The sequence below is a fragment of the Bubalus bubalis genome, chromosome 7, assembly GCF_019923935.1.
Source record: "Bubalus bubalis isolate 160015118507 breed Murrah chromosome 7, NDDB_SH_1, whole genome shotgun sequence".
NCBI classification, from domain to species: domain Eukaryota; kingdom Metazoa; phylum Chordata; class Mammalia; order Artiodactyla; family Bovidae; genus Bubalus; species Bubalus bubalis.
In genome coordinates, this window is record NC_059163.1 from 21808290 (window position 1) to 21824532 (window position 16243).

General features: G+C 39.7%; 1 protein-coding gene across 2 annotated transcripts in view; it reads right to left on the bottom strand.

Moving 5' to 3' along the window:
- Positions 1 to 16243, bottom strand: part of CFAP299 (cilia and flagella associated protein 299) — a 707989-nt gene that overhangs the window by 23699 nt on the left and 668047 nt on the right. For both annotated transcript variants that reach the window (XM_025289842.2, XM_025289841.2), the window contains exon 5: positions 13112 to 13241. In XM_025289842.2, coding sequence (XP_025145627.1) covers positions 13112 to 13241 — 130 coding nt within the window. The remainder of the gene's footprint in view (positions 1 to 13111; positions 13242 to 16243) is intronic.

Sequence of the window (16243 nt, forward strand, 5' to 3'; positions counted from 1 at the left end):
AGTCCAACTCTCACATCCATACATGACTACTGGAAAAATCATGGCTTTGACTAAATGGACCTTGGTTGGCAAAGTAATGTCTCTGCTTTTTAATATGCTGTCTAGGCTGGTCATAACTTTTCTTCCAAGGAGCAGGCGTCTTTTAATTTCATGGCTGCACTCACCATCTACAGTGATTTTGGAACCCCAAAAAATAGTCTGTCACTATTTCCATTGTTTCTCCATCTATTTGCCACGAAGTGATGGGACCAGATGTCATGATCTTAGTTTTCTGCATGCTGAGTTTTAAGCCACTTTTTCACTCTCCTCTTTCACTTTCATCAAGAGGCTCTTCAGTTTTTCTTCTCTCTCTGCCATAAGGGTGGTGTCATCTACATATCTGAGATTATTGATATTTTTCCTGGCAATCTTGATTCTAGCTTGTGCTTCATCCAGTCCAGCATTTCTCATGATGTACTCTGCATATAAGTTAAATAAGCAGAGTAACAATATACAACCTTGACGTACTCCTATCCCGATGTGAAACCAGTCTGTTTTTCCATGTCCAGTTCTAACTGTTGCTGCTTGACCTGCATAAAGATTTCTCAGGAGGCAGGTAAGGTGGTCTGGTATTCCCATCTCTTTCAGAATTTTCCACAGTTTATTGTGATCCACATTCTCAAAGTCTTTGGCATAGTCAATACAGCAGAAGTAGATATTTTTCTAGAAGTCTCTCATTTTTTCAATGATCCAATGGATGTTGGCAATTTGATCTGTGGTTCCTCTGCCTTTTCTAAATCCAAATTGAACATCTGGAAGTTCATGGTTCAAGTACTGTTGAAACCTGACTTGGAGAATTTTGAGCATTACTTTGCTAGAGTGTGAGATGAGGGCAATTGTGTGGTAGTTTGAGCATTCTTTGGCGTTGCCTTTCTTTGGGATTAGAATGAAAACTAACCTTTTCCAGTCCTGTGGCCACAGCTGAATTTTCCAAATTTGCTGGCACTGAAACAATAGCTAATAAAATATCACTTTGCTAAAGAGCTTGTATCAAATAAGCTAATCTTTAAGCTCACCAGTAGAGACATTTGAAAATACTCTTGGGCATATATCTGGAAAAACTGTAACTGGAAACGATATATGTACCCTAATGTTCATTGCAGCACTATTTACAATAGTTAAGACATGGAAGCAAGTTTAATATCCAGAAGATGTGGTACATATATCAGTCAGTTCAGTCATGTCCCCCTCTTTGTGACCCCATAAACTGCAGCACACCAGGCCTCCCTGTCCATTATCAACTCTCCAGCTTGGTCAAACTCATGTCCATCAAGCTGGTGATGACATCCAACCATCTCATTCTCTGTTGTTCCCTTCTCCTGCCTTCGATCTTTCCCAGCATCAGGGTCTTTTCCAATGAGTCAGTTCTTCGCATCAGGTGGCCAAAGTATATATATATATTGTATATATAATATATATACATATTTATGTTGTATATACATATATACAATAGAATATTACTTGACCATAAAAAATAATGAAATATTGCCATTTGCAGCAACATGAATGGACCTAGTGATTACAACATTAACAGAAGTAAATCAGACAAAGACAAATATCATATCACTTATATGTGAAATATAAAACAAAAAAATGATATAAACATATTTATTTACAAAACAGAAATAGACTCACAGACATATAAAACAAACCTTTGTTTACCAAAGAGGAAAGGTAGGGTGGGGGTTAAATTAGGAATTTGGGAGTAACAGATATGCACATATTATATATAAAATAGATAAACAACAAGGACATATTATATAGCAAAGGGAACTATATTCAGTGTTTTGAAATAACCTGAATAGGAAAAGAATCTGAAAAAGAAAAAAACTATATATATTTGTATGACTGCATCACTTTTCTATACACCCTAAACTGATACAATGTTGTCAACCATGCTTCAGTAAAATAATTTTTTTTTAAAAAAATGGGGATTCCTGGGCTTTGCCACAGACAGATGCAGTTTGAATCCCTAGGAGGATAAAGCCTAGGGCTCTCCTGACTGGCTGGTGTGAGGAGAGAGGAAGGGGAAATGCTATCTGGAAGTCGAGGAAATTGCTACTAAACAAGTCCTGGTAGGCTGAATGTAGATGAAGAGCCCTTGTAATAACAGTTTGCATTCCAGCATATCTCATTTTTATGTTTGAACAATTGTGATTTTCCAAGAGAGGAGACTGGATTGGGGAGCTCCTGTTGCATGGCGAGGAGTATCGATATGTAAAGAGATCAGAAATACAGCTGCTAAATCAGTGCAGTCTGCATTACACATGACTTTCAAGTTCAGTGACACTCAGGGTGAACCAGAAAGGTTTATGATATAATAGTGTCTTCTGTTTCTATTTACTATGTCTAATTTGGGGTGCCTCAGTGGGTAAAGAACTTACCTGCAGTGCAGGAAACACAGGAGACATGGATTCGGTCCCTTTGTTGGGAAGATCCCCTGGAGGAGGAAATGGCAGCCAACTCCAGCATTCTTGCCTAGAGAATTCCATGGACAGAGGAGGCTGGCGGGTTACAGTCCATGGGTCTCAAAGAGTCAGACACGACTGAGCGACTAAGCACACAAACACACGTCTAATAAAAACCACGCATCTTTAAGATCTTTTAACATATTTTTTTATTTGCTTGTTTTGTTATTAACCATTTGTCTAGCAACTATATTTAAATACACTCTATTAGACATAAAGTGACAGAAAGAACATGCTGTGCTAAGTTTATTCAGTCGTGTCCAACCCTTTGTGACCCCATAGTTTGTAGCCTGCATGGCTCCTCTGTCCATGTGATTCTCCAGGCAAGAGTATTGCAGTGGATTGCCATTTCCTTCTCCAGAGGATCTTCCTGACCCAGGGCTTGAAGCCGTGTCTCTTCAGTCTCCTGCATTGGCAAGTGTGTTCTTTACCACTAGCACCACCTGCTGCTGCTGCTGCTGCTAAGTCACTTCAGTCGTGTCCAACTCTGTGCGACCCCATAGATGGCAGCCCACCAGGCTCCCCCATCCCTGGGATTCTCCAGGCAAGAACACTGGAGTGGGTTGCCATTTCCTTCTCCAATGCAGGAAAGTGAAAAGTGAAAGCGAAGTCGCTCAGTCATGTCCGACCCTCAGCGACCCCATGGACTGCAGCCTTCCAGGCTCCTCCGTCCATGGGATTTTCCAGGCAAGAGTACCGGAGTGGGGTGCCATTGCCTTCTCCTGGGAAGCCCTAATTTCATATTTTTCATACAATTGATTTTCTTTTTTTTTGTACACCATTGGAATTTAGCCAGCAGAAAAATAACCTCCTTTCAGGATGGCTTAATCATTTTCATACTCAGAAATTTTGATTATAAGTCTTGACACAAATGGTACAGATTTTTGTTGAACTTACAGAATGGCAAAAACTCACTAGATTTGGCTTCCACTCTTGGACTTCAAGTTTCTCCCAAAACTTCTCTGCTATTTCTCTCCTTCCTGTACCTTGGTCTCAACCCTGCTTGCACTTAAGACTTACCTGGGAACTTTTAAAAAGAATGGATGTTCAGGCAGACCTTCCACCCACACCAATTAAACTACAGTTTTTGCTGAAGAGGCCAGGCATGAAATACTATAAAATATTCGATGTCTGGTCAGTGCTGAGAATGACTCTTGCCAAAAGGAGCTCCTCTCCCTTCTCTCGCAGCCTCATGCCCTGTGCTTCCACACCTTTCTATGTGAAGGTCCTGCCTACCAGAACACCCTTTCTGCTCTTGTTCTCATGTTTTCATCACATCCATCTTTCAAAATCTGGTTCAGATGCCATTTCTTTCACTAACTTGTTTTTGAATGCCGTGTGAAGTGAAAGTCACTCAGTTGTGTCTGACTCTCTGCAACCCCATGGACTATACAGTGCATGGAATTCTCCAGGCCAGAATATTAGTGGGTAGCCTTTCCCTTTTCCAGGGGATCTTCCCAGCCCAGGAATCGAACCCAGGTCTCCCACAATCCAGGCGGATTCTTTACCAGCTGAGCCAGAAGGGAAGCCCTATGAATGCTTTAGGTTGAAAGTAATTTCTGCCTCCTTTGGAATTCTTAGAGCATTTTCTTCCTTGTCAGGTCACTTTCCAGCTTTCCATTTCTGTGCATATTATATTTTTGCACCCACCCATCCACCAGTTAGTTAACCTGTAAGCTTTTTTAGGGAAAGAAAGCCAACTTTCTGATTCATTTTTTATACCTCACAGTGCCAGTAAACACAGGAAGAGGAGGATGGAAGGAAGAATAAAGAGGTGACAGAATGAACTAAATGATATCCATCCAGCTTATCTTTTTCTCTACTCTTATCCAGCATTAGAACTCCCTCTCTCTCTTTCTCTTTCCTAAGTGTTGGAGTAAAATGTCATTTCTCAACCACTTTTCTGCATTGATATATTCTTTAAGTTTTGTCTTTTCTTGGATGATCAGGTACTTGCAGTATTAAAAACCTAACTCAGAAACATTCTAACTACAGTGCGATCCTGGGTTCTAGTTCTCTTTGATTGTTATAGTCTCATCTTCTCCAGTCTTTCTCCCTAGTCTGCCCTAATTTATACTCTCTAATCTCCTTAAAACATACTTGCATCCTGTTACTTCCCTGCACAAGAGCCTGGGCATATTTCCCTATTTCCCATCAAGTCTAGTCCAAGATAGCTCGTCTCGGCTGCCGCCCCTGACTTCAGACATGGGATACCTCCTCTCAGCCACCACCCCACGTCCGAGGTCAGGGGTTGTGGCCCAGAGGAGCTACCCCATGTCCGAGGAGCGGTGGCTGTGAGGGTGCAGGAGGGCTGAGAGGAGCTGCTCCACATTCAAGGTCAGGAGGGGTGACTCTTCCAAGGTAAGGAGCAGTGGCTGAGCTTTGCTGGAGCAGCCTTGAAGAGATACCCCACGACCTAGGTAAGAGACACCCAAGTAAGATGGTAGGTGCTGTGAGAGGGCATCAGAGGGCAGACACACTGAAATCATAATCACAGAAATCCAGCCAATCTTTCACACAGACCACAGCCGTGTCTAACTCAATGAAACTAAGCCATGCCATGTGGGGCCACCCAAGACAGATGGGTCATGGTGGACAGGTCTGACAGAATGTGGTCCACTGGAGAAGGGAATGGCAAACCACTTCAGTATTCTTGCCTTGAGAATCCCATTAACAGTATGAAAAGGCAAAATGATAGGATACTGAAAGAGGAACTCCCCAGGTTGGTAGGTGCCCAATATGCTGCTAGAGATCAGTGGAGAAATAACTCCAGAAAGAATGAAGGGATGGAGCCAAAGCAAAAACAATACCCAGCTGTGGATGTGACTGGTGATAGAAGCAAGGTCTGATGCTGTAAAGAGCAATATTGCATAGGAACCTGGTATTTCAGGTGCATGAATCAAGGCAAATTGGAAGTGGTCAAACAAGAGATGGCAAGAGTGAACGTCGACATTCTAGGAATCAGCGAATTAAAATGGACTGGAATGGGTGAATTTAACTCAGATGACCATCATATCTACTGCTGTGGGCAGGAATCCCTTAGCAGAAATGGAGTAGCCATCGTGTTCAATAAGACTCCAAAATAAAGTACTTGGATGTAATCTCAAAAATGACAGAATGATCTCTGTTCATTTCCAAGGCTAACCATTCAGTATTATGGTAATCCAAGTCTATGCCCCAATGAGTAATGCTGAAGAAGCTGAAGTTGAATGGTTCTATGAAGACCTACAAGACCTTTTAGAACTAACACCCAAAAAAGATGTCCTTTTCATTATAGGGGACTGGAATGCAGAAGTAGGAAGTCAAGAACCACCTGGAGTAACAGGCAAATTTGGCCTTGGAATACAGAATGATGCAGGGCAAAGGCTAACAGAGTTTTGCCAAGAGAACACACTGGTCATAGCAAACACCCTCTTCCAACAACACAAGAGAAGACTCTACACATGGACATCACCGGATGGTCAACACTGAAATCAAATTGATTATATTCCTTGCAGATAAAGATGGAGAAGCTCTATACAGTGAGCAAAAACAAGACTGGGACCTGACTGTGGCTCAGATCATGAACTCCTTATTGCCAGATTCAGACTTAAAATGAAGAAAGTAGGGAAAACCACTAGACCATTCAGGTATGACCTAAACCAAATCCCTTATGATTATACATGGAAGTGAGAAATAGATTTAAGGGACTAGATCTGATAGACAGAGTGCCTGATGAACTATGGACGGAGGTTCATGACATTGTACAGGAGACAGGGGTCAAGACCATCCCTGTGGAAAAGAAATGCAAAAAAGCAAAATGGCTGTCTGAGGAGGCCTTCCAAATAGCTGTGAAAGAAGAGAAGCAAAAAGCCAAGGAGAAAAGGAAAGATATAAGCATCTGAATGCAGAGTTCCAAAGAATAGCAAGAAGAGATAAGAAAGCCTTCCTCAGTGATCAGTGCAAAGAAATAGAGGAAAACAACAGAATGGGAAAGACTAGAGATCTCTACAAGAAATTTAGAGATACCAAGGGAACATTTCATGCAAAGATGGGCTTGATAAAGGAAAGAAATTGTGTGGATCTAACAGAAGCATTCTAGTCAAGGCTATGGTTTTTCCAGTGGTCATGTATGGATGTGAGAGTTGGACTGTAAGAAAGCTGAGCACCGAAGAACTGATGCTTTTGAACTGTGGTGTTGGAGAAGACTCTTGAGAGTTCCTTGGACTGCAAGGAGGTCCAACAAGTCCATCCTAAAGGAGATCAGTCCTGTGTGTTCATTGGAAGGTCTGATGCTGAAGCTGAAACTCCAATACTTTAGCCACCTCATGCGAAGAGTTGACTCATTGGAAAAGACCCTGATGCTGGGAGGGACTGGGGGCAGGAGGAGAAGGGGATGACAGAGGATGAGATGGCTGGATGGCATCACCGACTCGATGGACATGAATTGGAGTAAACTCCTGGAGTTGGGTATGGACAGGGAGGGCTGACCTGCTGTGATTCATGGGGTCCCAAAGAGTTGGACATGACTGAGCGACTGAACTGAACTGAACTGAACAGAAGCAGAAGATATTAAGAAGAGGTGGCAAGACTACACAGAAGAACCATACAAAAAAGATCTTCACGACCCAGATAGTCACAATGGTGTGATCACTCACCTAGAGCCAGACATCCTGGAATGCGAAGTCAAGTGGGCCTTAGAAAACATCACTACAAACAAAGCTAGTGGAGGTGATGGAATTCCAGTGGAGCTATTTCAAATCCTTAAAGATGATGCTGTGAAAGTGCTGCACTCAATATGCCAGCAAATTTGGAAAACTCAGCAGTGGCCACAGGACTGGAAAAGGTCAGTTTTCATTCCAATCCCAAAGAAAGGCAATGCAAAAGAAAGCTCAAACTACCACACAATTGCACTCATCTCACAGGCTAGTAAAGTAATGCTCAAAATTCTCCAAGCCAGGCTTCAGCAGTACATGTACCATGAACTTCCAGATGTTCAAGCTGGTTTTAGAAAAGGCAGAGGAACCAGAGATCAAATTGCCAACATCCGCTGGATCATGGAAAAAGCAAGAGAGTTCCAGAAAACATCTATTTCTGCTTTATTGACTATGCCAAAGCCTTTGACTGTGTGGATCACAATACACTGTGGAAAATTCTGAAAGAGATGGGAATACCAGACCACCTGCCCTGCCTCTTGAGAAACCTATATGCAGGTCAGGAAGCAACAGTTAGAACTGGACATGGAACAACAGACTGGTTCCAAATAGGAAAAGGAGTACATGAAGGCTGTATATTATCACCCTGCTTATTTAACTTATATGCAGAGTACATCATGAGAAACGCTGGACTGGAAGAAGCACAAGCTGGAATCCAGATTGCCAGGAGAAATATCAATAACCTCAGGTATGCAGATGACACCACCCTTATGGCAGAAAGTGAAGAGGAACTAAAAAGCCTCTTGATGAAAATGAAAGAGGAGAGTGAAAAAGGTCGGTTAAGGCTCAACATTTAGAAAACTAAGATCATGGCATCCTGTCCCATCAGTTCATGGGAAATAGATGGGGAAACAGTGGAAACAGTGTCAGCCTTTATTTTTTGGGGCTCCAAAATCACTGAAGATGGTGATTGCAGCCATGAAATTAAAAGACACTTACTCCTTGGAAGGAAAGTTATGACCAACCTAGATAGCATATTGAAAAGCAGAGACATTACTTTGCCAACAAAGGTCCATCTAGTCAAGGCTATGGTTTTTCCAGTGGTCATGTATGGATGTGAGAGTTGGACTGTGAAGAAAGCTGAGCGCCAAAGAATTGATGCTTTTGAACTGTGGTATTGGAGAAGACTCTTGATATTCCCTTAGACTGCAAGGAGATCTAACCAGTCCATCCTAAAGGAGATCAGTCCTGGGTGTTCTTTGGAAGGACTGATGCTAAAGCTGAAACTCCAGTCCTTTGGCCACCTCATGTGAAGAGTTGACTCATTGGAAAAGACCCTGATGCTGGGAGGGATTGTGGGCAGGAGGAGAAGGGGACAACAGAGGATGAGATGGTTGGATGGCATCACCGACTCGATGGACATGAGTTTGAGTGAACTCCAGGAGCTGGTGATGGACAGGGAGGCCTGGCATGCTGCGATTCATGGGGTCGCAAAGTGTCATACAGGACTGAGTGACTGAACTGAACTGATCTGAACTAGTCCAAGGTCCTCACCAGTTCTGCATTCAAGGCTTTTCATGATCTTTTCATGCTTTATTCCCATTCCACTCCTTCTCCAGGCTAATTCAACAGCTAGCTTTAGCTATTTAGGTCTTCCTTTCCTTTGTTTTATACTCATCAACCTTATCTTTACTCATAGGTTTCCTTCTAGGTATCATCTTCATCTCTATGAGTTCAATTCCTAATCATTCTTCAATTTCAATGAAAGATCATTTCCTCCATTATTCCTTAACAATCTCCAATGCTCTCCCTGACCTAGATCGAAAGTCATCTCCCCCCTGAATCCCCAAAGCATTTCTATTTTTTTTGTAGCATATCACTTTCCTCCTTAGGTTGCCCTTATATTCTTTACATGCCTGTTTTCTTAAAAATCCTGCAAGCACTTAAAGGGCAAGTGTTGAACTCATACGCTCATCTTTATGCTCCCTATGGTGTCTCACATTTAAGTTTAAGTTTCATCACTAGTTTCTACTAATAAAGAAGTCTGTGACCCTGAGCAAGTCATTTAACCTGTTTGTGTCAGTTTGTTCATAAATCAAAAACATATTCTAACAGTCTGAATTTGAGATGGATTAAATTACATATTCCTGGGGCTGCACAAGAACACTTGGAAGTACATACTAAAATAAAGATTCCTGCATAACTTCAACAAAGTCTCAAATTATGGCCACGCTACTAGCTGTTTCCACCAATAAGTTCCTATATTTATTTTTTCTGACTTACTTGGATCAATACAGAGTGGTGTGACTGTGCCGTTTCTGTTACTGCTACCTCAAGCATCAGTGACATAATATACGCCTCCCCTTGTTGTTATGTATAGCATTGCATTTTTGTTTGGAGGGAATCATACATTCAATCATTTATGCCATAAATATTTATTGAGTATCTATTAACCAGACATTTTTCCAGGTGATAGGTTCTATTCTCACATTAGTAAATAGAAGAGGGGAGGGGAAAGGAAAAAAAAAAAAAGGTGTAAGTATGAAAGGGTTTTTTTTTTTTTTTCCTATTTTAACTATTCTAAACAATCTCTCATTAGTAGATTATGAAACTTTTAGACCACCTATGTTAGGCTAAGACTCAAAGCAAACTCTTTCATGGTTAATGTTTCCTAAAAGCAAAAGGAAAATTCCTTTTTTTTTTTTCATTTGTGCAGATGATGCAGAGCAGTGAGTACAAAGTGTGTCCACTCAATCCTTCTAAAGATAATACACTGGAAACAGTTTGGTGGGTGTGAATCACTCAGACAAGCATTCTTCACTCAGAAATAGAAACTGGCCTTATTTGTTCCAGATGTTACACAGCTGCAGGGAAGTTAAAGCCAGTGGTCCTGTTTTCAATGCAACCAAACTCTTATTGCATTTGGAATTTCTTAACCAATGAACTCATGTTACTTGTTCTAAGACCTGCAAGATTTTCTTTTTTCCACTCTTTCCATTTACAAACAACTCTGTTTCAAGGGAACCACACTTCAGAATTAATGAGTCTACATCTGTGTTGTACAAAGGAAACACATCCTGTTTACCACTGTCTCCACCTTTCATATATCTCAACCTCTTTAATTTCAGGCGTAAAATATCTCAAAGAGAGTACTTGAAGGAAAGGAAAAGGAGAGTTGAGTTGTATGGTTCTTAATATTTTATAGTCTTTAAAGATGGAATTATGAGATGTTCATCTTAGGAAGAATTTTAAGCAGAATTGTTAGGGAGGATATTGAGTATAAAGATGTAACTCAAATTGTTGTTTGTAGTTTGAAAAACTTGATTTATTAGCTTATTTCTTGACTTGCCTGTAGGTTTGTAAGAGCTATTGTGTTGATGCATGAAATATAAAATGATTATGGCTCTTTGAAGAGGGTAAATAAGTTAAGAAATTAAGTAGGTGATATACATTTTATATTTATTTTTATATTTTATATTTAGTCCATAAAAATGAAAATATATGTGTTCTGTTTTGTTTGAGAACACTTGTGTCTGGGACACAAAGTACCAGATCTTGAGATTATTGTTTTTATAGGGAAGACTTTTTCAAATTGTGGTTCATGGACAATCTACAGCAGAATCACACTGGTAGCTTTATGAAAATATGTACTTCTAGGCCTAGTTGAGTTAGAATCTCTTCAAATTGGGCCTGGGTAAAGCTAGAGGGACTCCAGAGATCAAACAACAACAACAAAGTCTCATCTTCCAGCTGTGAACAGCAAAGCCTAGAGAAGTTAAGTGAATTTCTCAAAACCATGAAGCCAGTTAATAATAAAGGCCTAGAATTTTGTTTATTAGTGCTAAGACCAACATTCTTTTCATTAGTTTTTATCCTTCAAAAAGATTAAAAAAAAAAAATTAAAGGAATGTAAGTACCCAAATAGGGGCTTCCTAAGTGTCTCGGTGGTAAAGAATCCATCTGCCAACGCAGGGGACACAGGAGATGGGAGTTTGATCCCAGGATCAGGAGGATCCCCTGGAAGAGAAAATGGCAACCCACTACAGTATTTTTGCCTGAAAAATTCCATGGAGAGAGGAGCCTGGTGGGCTATAGTCCATAGAGTTGCAAAGAGTTGGATACTACTGAGCAACTGAGCAAGTACTCAAATATCACTGGATGTCTCACTTAACAATTCTTTTATATAATATATTTTATGAAAGTGTTAGTTGCTCAGTTGTGCCCAACTCTTTGCAACTCCATGAACTGCAGCCTGCCAGGGTCCTCTGTCCATGGAATTCTCCAGGCAAGAATATTGGAGTGAGTAGGCATTCCCTTCTCCAGGGGATCTTCCCAACCCAGGCATTGAATCCAGGTCTCCTGAATTGCAGGCAGATTCTTTTACTGTCTGAGACACCAGGAAGACCAATATACTTTATACATGTATAATATAATATAAAATCATATACTTCTATTATTAATTATCCAAATCCTTATTTTCCAGGATTTTGGAAGTACCTTTCCTTCAGAGTCACCATGAATCTTTTGAGTTAAAATCTTCCAGGAAAAAGAGGAAAATGTTATGTTTCATGGATTATTGATTAAGTCTTTGAAATTTCATGATTGATTATTGTGGAAATGAGTGTTTATTAATTAAAGCTATTCAAACTATTCAAATAGCAGTTTGGATTCAGTAATGATTCTTCAAAGACATACACAAAAACTATAATTGATGGCATACATTCTTGGTATATGTATATGGCATAGGTTAAAATCAAGCCTTAAAATAGTCTGTGTGATGCCATTCAAAACTGATTCAAAAACTTGTTCCACACATATTAATAATGCTATTATCATTTTATATGTTTTCTTATGTATGTAGTTTAGTCTACAAAAAGGAAAAGACTCTGTGAATGCTATTTATTAGGTTTTCTATAATTTGCCTCAAGTGATAGTGTGCTGACACTCATTTGGGGCTTCCCAGGTGGCTCAGATGGTAAAGAATCTGCCTGCAATGTGGGAGACCCGGGTTCAATCCCTGGGCTGGAAAGATCCCCTGGAGAAGGGAATGGATTCCCACTCCAGTATCCTTGCCTGGAGAATCCTATGGACAGAGGAGCCTGGCAGGCTACAGTCCATGGGGTGGCAAAGAGTCAGAGAGGACTGAGCAACTTTCATTTTCTCTTTCTGACACCCATTTATGAGTAAAGAGGCACTATCAGAGACAAGGTGTGCACATATACTTCTCTGCTATTCATAAGTGAACACTCACAAATGCATTGAAGACAATATTGTTTTCAGTGTTGCTGCTGCTCCTGCTGCTAAGTTGCTTCAGTCATGTCCGACTCTGTGCGACCCCAGAGACAGCAGCCCACCAGGCTCCCCCGTCCCTGGGATTCTCCAGGCAAGAACACTGGAGTGGGTTGCCATTTCCTTCTTCAATGCATGAAAGTGAAAAGTGAAAGTGAAGTCCCTCAGTCGTGTCTGACTCCTAGTGACCCCAAGAACCATAGCCTACCAGGCTTCTCCGTCCATGGGATTTGCCAGGCAAGAGTACTGGAGTGCCAATGCCTTCAGTGTTAGTCACATATAAAAAAGGGATATTAGAATTCTGCGTATGTATGTGAGATGAGGGCCTCTCTTCTGTAAATGACTCATCACCAAATTCAGTGACTAGACTCCACAGAATCAGAGCAAAAAATGGATGTGAAGTCTACTGGTTCTCTGACCTAAGTCTGCTGCGAGGCAAAGAGGAGTGTTCCCACATGTGAGTTCCATTTAAATTCCCCCCAAATTCTTCCCTGTTGATTTCTGATAATTTATTAAGTTTTGAAGTTTTTTCTTTCTTTAAGGATAGTAGACGCTTGTTTCCACATAGTTTTTCATTTATAAATTAAAAAAAAAACTTAAGGTCAATTATTTAATAATTTTTGAGTGATAGTAAAGATACAATAAATATGATGAGATTCATAAATGTAAAAGCAGATGTACCTTAGGGTCCACATTGAGAATTTTTCTGTCTCTTTTGTATTTGAAAAGTAAGCCTTCTGGATTATCGGCAATCACTTGGTAGTTGGGAGTTGAATTCCAAACAGCAATATGACTGTCCCAGTTGTAAAAACTATAAAAATAAATATTTATTAGGAATTAATATGCATAATGAATTAAATGGACAAGTGTATTCCAGACAATATTTGGGGCAGGTCAACTTCAAGATAAATGGATAAGATCATAGTCTGTAGAACCATGCAGACCACAGGTATGATTAAAATTCTTGCAGAAAAGATTAGACTGGGTTCTTAATCATTTAGATACATATTTATGACTATTTTGCATGATTTCCTGGTTTGGACACTCTAAGATCTAGGGCCTATTCCAGGATTATATTCCCAGGAAGAAGAAAATTGTTGCAATTTAAGGCTATTTCTTCTAGCTCAGACTCTTCAGGTTATTGAGTATTCAGAGTATTAAATAAGAGACTGTTTACTGGAAGGAAAAGTAGGCTAAGTCACCTCTTTTCATTCAAAACCAATTAATTTGTTTCTTTAAGGCTCTATTTTTCAATGATATGTTTCCCAGGCAGTAAGAAAACTACTTGTGTTTGAGAGGTGACCACAGGCCAGGTATGATGTGATGTATTCTACAACAACATCCATATGAAACTGCTCTTACTTCGCAGACAAGACAGATATCAGAGGAGTTCAACTAGTATAGTTAACATTCTAAATCTAATATTTCAACCCAGATCTGTGTGTTTCAAAGCACACACATACTCTTTCTTCCACTCAGCATTGCCTGTTCAACTATTTCTTTGGATGATCTTCTATGGAAACTTTGTATTTTTTCCATGTCTTATTTTATATCTATTTGTCAATACAAATATAATGCTGTTATGTGTTAGAAGCATCCTCAACATACTTATTTTTACATATCTTATTCCCATTAACACATTTCTAATATATGTTTGCTTTTAAAATGACAGCTGTTGAGATAAGACATGTATAGCTCACAGCCCAGTATGCATCTCAAATATTTTTAATATTTATTTTTAATCATTTCCCCCTTATCCTATTTCTGGGTTGTTTTGCCTTCTATTACTGCTCTTCTTCATTTTGAAAGAGTAGATTTCATTGATTAAAGTCACCCTGAATTACATTGTCTTCTGAGGCATCAACATTTTGCTATTACCTGAAAATGTGATATGTTTACCTTCAAATATTTTAATATTCAAAAACTGATTGTATAGATCATATATCTTCAGGGGTGCATATGAGTGAGAACTAGTCTCTCTCTTCCCCTCTTACTTCTTCTATGGTCAAGACATAATAACATCTGCCCTTTCTGAGGCGTAGAGTTAGCAAAAGAAGTTTTCCAACCACCTCTGTCTGTTTTGTCAACCCTTCCCAAGAGAGCAGGAATGACTATCTGATTAACGAATTGAGGGCAGGAGCTGAACGTTCATGCTTTCTAGGTCCTCACTTTAGCCAGGTTTTGGCAGGCTCAGTGCTCAATAGGTTGATGACATGAAAGCCCCCAATAGTACTGGTGGTAAATTCAATCCAGTAGAAAAGGAATTACAAGACAATTTGACTTCACACTCAAACTGGGTTCCTCAATTCAGTTTAATTCATAATAAGGAAGATAAATTGACCTCCATCCTCCTGGGTGTTCAGTTAGGAGACTGACAAACTGGAATAAGGGACATGGGTGTGACTCTCAACTTTATGTGTATGTCTTTCTGAGATATATAGATAGAGACAATCTCAGTAAAATGCTTGAGTCATAGTTATACTCTGAGGGGCATGGTTTATATCACACATTCCTATCTTGTTGCTCAGACTTCAAATGAAAAGCCTCATTGAAGTTCAGGCAGATTTTTTGAATATATATTAATATGTATATATACACACTTTTTATGTAAGAAAATCAATTTGTCTAGCACATGGTACTTTTGATGAAGTGACTTGGATTTTTGGTCAATACTTTTTGTTCTCCTATTCAGGGAGGGGTAATAAGCTTCATTTCAAATGCCAATTCTAATAGCTAATAATTATTAATATTTAATGATGATAACTAACACATTTAATAAGCACCATGTACTGGGTAATGTTTTGAGGCTAAGGGATCTATTATATCATTAATCTTATTGTCAACACCATGAAGTAGGCATAAAGCTATACCATTTTATACATACAGAGCCCAGGTGATCGTGAAGTGTGTCTGTGGATGAAAATGAGGAACTGGATTTAATAACATACTGAAAAGTGGATTTAATGGTTATGAGAAAAATGTCAACAAGAGTCTAGATTACTCTCAGATTTCTGATTTGAATACCTAAGTGGATAGAATTATTAATGTTTACTAGGAAATAAAACACAAGGTAGGGAACAGATTGCAGGAGATAGAAGGGGATTATTTCAGTTTTAAATGTGTTCAACTTGAAATCCTCAGGAAATATCCAATAAAATGAAAGCAAAGGTCTTGGTTTGTGCTGTTTATTGCCATATTTCCAATTCCCTGTTACAGCCCATGCCTGACACATGGCAGATACTAAATGTATATTAACAAAATAAATAGGTAATGGATACATTTCTAAACTTAGAGTTTTCTTAGATGGAGAAGGGACTTCCCCAGTAGCTCAGCAGAAAGAATTTGCCTGCAATGCAGGAGATGTGGGTTCTGTCTCTGAGTTGGGGAAATCCCCTGGAGGAGGACATGGCAACCCACTCCAGTATTCTTGCTGGGACAATCCTATGGATGGAGGAGCCTGGCAGGCTACAGGCTGTGGGGTTGCAAAGAGCTGGACATGACTGACTGGCTGAGCATGCTTAGATGGAGTACCAGCAGTACCAGCAGTATTTAAATTCCAATAGGTGACTGAGATAGACAAAGGAGAAAATGTGATTAAGAATGAAATCTGGGGGACTTCCCTGGTGGTTCAGTGGTGAAGACTTCACCTTCCAATGCAGGGGGTGAGGGTTTGATCCCAGATTGGGGAACTAAGATCCCATGTGCCTTGCAGACAAAAAACCAAAACATAAAACAGAAGCAATAGTGTAACATATTCAATAAACATGTTAAAAATGGTTCGCATAAAAAAACTTTAATAAAAATAAAAAAATT